The 4,595-nt window shown below is 63.8% G+C and overlaps 1 protein-coding gene across 1 annotated transcript; it reads left to right on the top strand.

Moving 5' to 3' along the window:
* The first annotated feature begins 702 nt into the window (after window positions 1-702).
* GADD45B (growth arrest and DNA damage inducible beta) lies at window positions 703-2,842 on the top strand. Its single transcript, XM_017507472.2, has 4 exons — window positions 703-977; window positions 1,114-1,215; window positions 1,628-1,850; window positions 2,088-2,842. The coding sequence occupies exons 1-4, from the start codon at window positions 934-936 to the stop codon at window positions 2,199-2,201; spliced, it is 483 nt and encodes a 160-aa protein (XP_017362961.1). The 5' UTR covers window positions 703-933; the 3' UTR covers window positions 2,202-2,842.
* The last annotated feature ends 1,753 nt before the right edge of the window (window positions 2,843-4,595 follow it).

Raw genomic sequence — 4,595 nt, 5'->3', positions numbered from 1 at the left:
CCCCACTTTTGGGGACCTCGAGGAAGCCCCCCGCGACCCCCAGGTGACAGCTGATGTTTATTGGGCGCTGACTGTCAGCCTTATTTGAGGTCACGCTCTGCAAACCAGAGAGGCCGGCGCTGCAGCCCCATTACTCAGACCCGAACGCAGAGGCCGGGAGAAGCCAGATCACCCTGGGGCTGGGGTCGCAGCAGCCAGGAGAGACTCCGGCCGTCACCACCACCTGCGCGAGATCAGGCTGCAACCCGGGCCCCTTCCCCGTGCAGCCCCTCCAGCCCCAGCAAAACTTGGGAAAAGCACGGGTCCGGGACTCTCCGAGGACCGGGAGGGGATTCCAGGCCCCCCTCCCCCGAAAGTCCGGGCCGCCTCGCGCGCTGGAAATCCCGCGCGCGCCCCGAACCGCGGCTCGGCTGCCGGGAAATCAGGAGAAAAAAAAACTTCTGCTTTTTTTTTTTTTCTTTCTGGCATTCGCGGTCACCTACCAGTCCCCCGCACGCCCCCCTCCTGGCGCTCGCCCCCACGTGGGGCGCCCCCGCACGGCGCTCCGCCCCCTCCCCGCCGTCAGCCAACAGCAGAGCTCAGAGCGCTCGCCCCTACCAATAGGAGAGGGGGCGAATGATCACGGAGGCCACACCCCCTTCCCCGCCCCGCCCCCATCCCCGCCCGAATCTATAAAAGTGGGTGCCGGCGACTCCTAGCTCAGATCGCCGAAGCGTCGGACTCCGGTTCGTCTCTGCAACTTCCTGGATTATTCTCGCCGAGGACTTTGCAATATTTTTTTTCGCCTTTTCTGGAAGGATTTCGCTGCTTCCCGAAGGTCTTGGACGAGCGCTCCGGCTCCGTGGGAAGGTTTTGGGCTCTCTGGCTCGGATTTTGCAGTTTCTCCCTGGGGACTGCCGGGGGGCCGCGTCCACTGTGGATTATAATTGCAACATGACGCTGGAAGAGCTCGTGGCGTGCGACAACGCGGCGCAGAAGTAAGTAGCCGCTGCCGCTGCAGCCTGAGGTCGGCCGGGCCGGGATGGGTCGGGTCGGGCCGGGCCGGGCCGGGCCGGGAGCCGAACGCAGCACCCAGTGGTCCGCCCGTCACTGACTCCTCTCCCTTGGCCCCAGGATGCAGACGGTGACCGCCGCGGTGGAGGAGCTGCTGGTGGCCGCTCAGCGCCAGGACCGCCTCACAGTGGGAGTGTACGAGTCGGCCAAGTTGATGAATGTGTGAGTCAGACCCCCTCCCCGGGCTGGGCGCGGGTGGGACGGGGGACCCCCTCCCCTCCGCTCTGGACGCTTTCCACAAGCCTGTATTGCACGGGGCTGGGACTTCCCCAAGTGCCCCCCGCTGTGGATTCGGGGCTCCTCTGCTGGTTTGTGGATTTTTGGGCTGCAGGATCCTGCTGCATCTGCCTGCCAGCGCCCCTCCCGCTGTGGGCCTGTCTCCCCCCGACCCTGTGCTTAGTACCATGTGCCCTCCCCTCCCCCCACCATCCTCGGCTTGCAGAGGCCATCACCCCCTGCACCCCTGCAGTTTCTCTTTTGCTCTCGCACGCTCCTTGTTTTGCAAACTCCTCCCTGCACGGTGGCCTCTCCCCGGTCCCCGGCTGACCCACCCCTTCCCTTTGGCCCCCCTCAGAGACCCGGACAGCGTGGTCCTGTGCCTCTTGGCCATTGACGAGGAGGAGGAGGATGACATCGCCCTGCAAATCCACTTCACACTCATCCAGTCCTTCTGCTGCGACAACGACATCAACATCGTGCGGGTGTCGGGCATGCAGCGCCTGGCACAGCTCCTGGGCGAGCCGGCCGAGACCCAGGGCACCACCGAGGCCCGGGACCTGCACTGCCTCCTGGTCACGGTGAGTCGGGCCTCTGCCCTACCCCGCCCTGCTGGGGCACCTGGGCCGGTGTTTGTCAACAAAGCCGGGCTGGCTGGTCCTGCACAGCTCAGCACTCAGCCATGCTTGGCATGTCCCGTGGGCAGCCGGGCTGGGCCTCCTCACCCAGGGAGCTATTTTGAGCCTGCCTGTTTTCCACAAACAGGGGCCCCGGGAGAGGGAGGCTCCCGCTAAACCCTTTCTTTCCCCCTCCTACAGAACCCGCACACGGACGCCTGGAAGAGCCACGGCTTGGTGGAGGTAGCCAGCTACTGCGAAGAAAGCCGAGGCAACAACCAGTGGGTCCCCTACATCTCGCTCCAGGAACGCTGAGGCCCTTCCCAGGAACAGAACCTGTGGAGTCGCTGCCAAAAACATAAAATAAAATAAATATTTGAATCCCCCTCCCCCCAGCACAACCCCCCAAAACAACCCATCCCACGAGACCATCGGGGGCAGAGTCGCTGGAGACTGAAGAGGAGGAGAGGAGGAGAAGGGGAGTGAGCAGCCGCCCCCAGGGCGGAGACCCGGAAGCTGTGCCAGGGGCTGCGGCGGAGAAGGGGGGACCCAGGCCAGCAGGAGACGGGACCCCGGAGCTCAGGCCTTGGGACGGAGCAGAAGCCGGGGTGGCAGGGCGCACTGCCGCCTTCCCCGTCGCGGAGGGTCCAGACTCCACTCGGGAGTGGGGTGACACTGACTGGACCCCCCATCCTCCTTGGGACTGGAGCTGGCGTCCAAGGACGAGAGACCTGGTTGAACGAGGGTCTGCACCCTCGGCAGGACCACACTTTGGGACTTGGGAGCTGGGGCTGAAGTTGCTCTGTACCCACGAACTCCCAGTTTGCAAATGACAGAGACAATCTATTTTGTTACCTGCACTTGTTACTGAACCACTGCGAGCGAGATGGGAAGCACAGATATCTATATTTTTACTTCTACTGTGATGGCCTTGTAATAAATTTCTAAAGCCTCTGGGTGCTTGTATGCTTTCGGCTTCCGAGAACAACTGGACCCCCGCCCCCTCCCCGGGAGTGCTCGGGGACACGCTTCACCCCCCTCCCCGCCAGCCCCCGCCAGCTCACCAGGAAGTGTTACTTAAGCCCCTGGTGGCAGCTCCAGGCTCCCGTGCAAAAACAGTACCTCTTCTCTCTGCAGCAGGCGACTCCAACAACCTATGCCTCTTTTTTTTTTCTCCTCCTCCTACCCTTGTAGCAATTAAGAGACCGGTTTATTACGAAACCTGGTGCCGTGCCACCGCTGTTACTGGCTGTGCAGGAGCCAACCCCAAGCTCTGGGCACAGATGGACGCATTTCGGCGGGAGGGGGGTGCTGGCTGCAGCCCCTGCCTGCCCCGGCCGCCACCGCAGCCCGAGGTCCGCAGCGGTCAAGGGGGCACCTGGGACCGCACAGCGCGGTGAGCTCAGGCCTTGCAGGAAGGGCGTCCTCCGAGGACTCCCCAGGGAGCGCCCCACACCCACGACGCGCCTTCTCCATCTCGGGATAGGCCTCTCTTTTGCACTAAAGACAAAAACCTATTTTTTTTTTTTTTCCCTGCAAACTAAAATCAACAAGCAGAAAAATACCCCAGGAAGTCGCCTCCGGGCCAGCTGGGCTTGGCACAGCGCTGCGTTTTGCCTCTAAACCGAAACTGCGGGCCCTGGCCAGCCACCTCCTACTTCTCCCGAAGTTGCAGGCGAGGTGGTGACTCCCCCTGCCCCGGGCTGGGAGCTTGGCCCAGCGCTTCCCTGCCCGGCCTCAGTCTTCCCGCCGCGGGTCTGCAGGGTGGGCGCGCCCTGCCCCGCCGCCTGGACGACCATGGCTCCCCGCTGCCCTGCAGCCCCAGGCCTGGGAACTAGGGGGGGAGACGGGGTGGGGTGGTCCTGCCCGCAGGCCGCGACCTTTCCACGGAGCCTCACGTGGGCGGGCGCCGGAGGAAAACCCCAGCTGCTCCCTGGGAGTCACGGGGATGGGGGAGCCCCAGCGGGGGAGGGAGGGAGAGAAGGAGGGGGAAGTCCCAGAGGGAGAAGGGGGGAGGGGTGGGGATCCCACCTGGGGCTGGGAAGAGGAGAGAACTGAAGTGGGGAGAGGGGGTCCCAAGAAGGCAAGAGGGAATCCCCCACAGCCCTGAATGAGCAGGGAAACCCCGGAGGAGGGGGGAGGGGGAGGGGGGTGGCAGAAGGAGTCCTGAAGGGGTTGGGGGAGGGGACAATAGAGGCGAAGAGGCCAGAATCCCGGGCGCTAGGGGGCTTGGAGGGGTGAGTTCTGGGGATATGAATTGATGGGAGGAGGTGGGAGGGGAACCCCGAGGATTTAGTGCACAGGGAGGGGAGGGGCGAGGGCCCCCCCTCGTAGGGGTTGGGGGAGGGGAGAATGGAGGTGAAGAGGTGGGAAGGGGGAGGGGGTGATGGGGTGGGGATCCCTGACATGCAGCCCAAGAGGGGAGGACACCTGGGGAGGGAGCAGAGGGTGAGGGGCTCTTGAGGGACTGGGATGCAGGAGAACGTGGGGGGCAAAACCAAGGGGGCTCCAGGTGGGGAAGGACCAGGTGAGGCAAGGGTCGGCCCAGGCGCTTGAAGGAGTTCCGGCTTTTCCTTTTTTGAGACAGCCTCACCCCATCGCCCAGGCTGGAGTGCAGCCTCCGCCTCCCGGGTTCAAGAGATTCTCCTGAGTAGCTGGGACTACAAGCACCCACCACCGCGGCCAGCTAATTTTTTTTTTTTTTTTTTT

This window comes from Cebus imitator, unplaced genomic scaffold (genome assembly GCF_001604975.1).
Source record: "Cebus imitator isolate Cc_AM_T3 unplaced genomic scaffold, Cebus_imitator-1.0 Scaffold375, whole genome shotgun sequence".
NCBI classification, from domain to species: Eukaryota; Metazoa; Chordata; class Mammalia; order Primates; family Cebidae; genus Cebus; species Cebus imitator.
The sequence above is the reverse complement of the archived record's forward strand: the minus strand, read 5'-3'. Positions and strand labels throughout refer to the sequence as shown.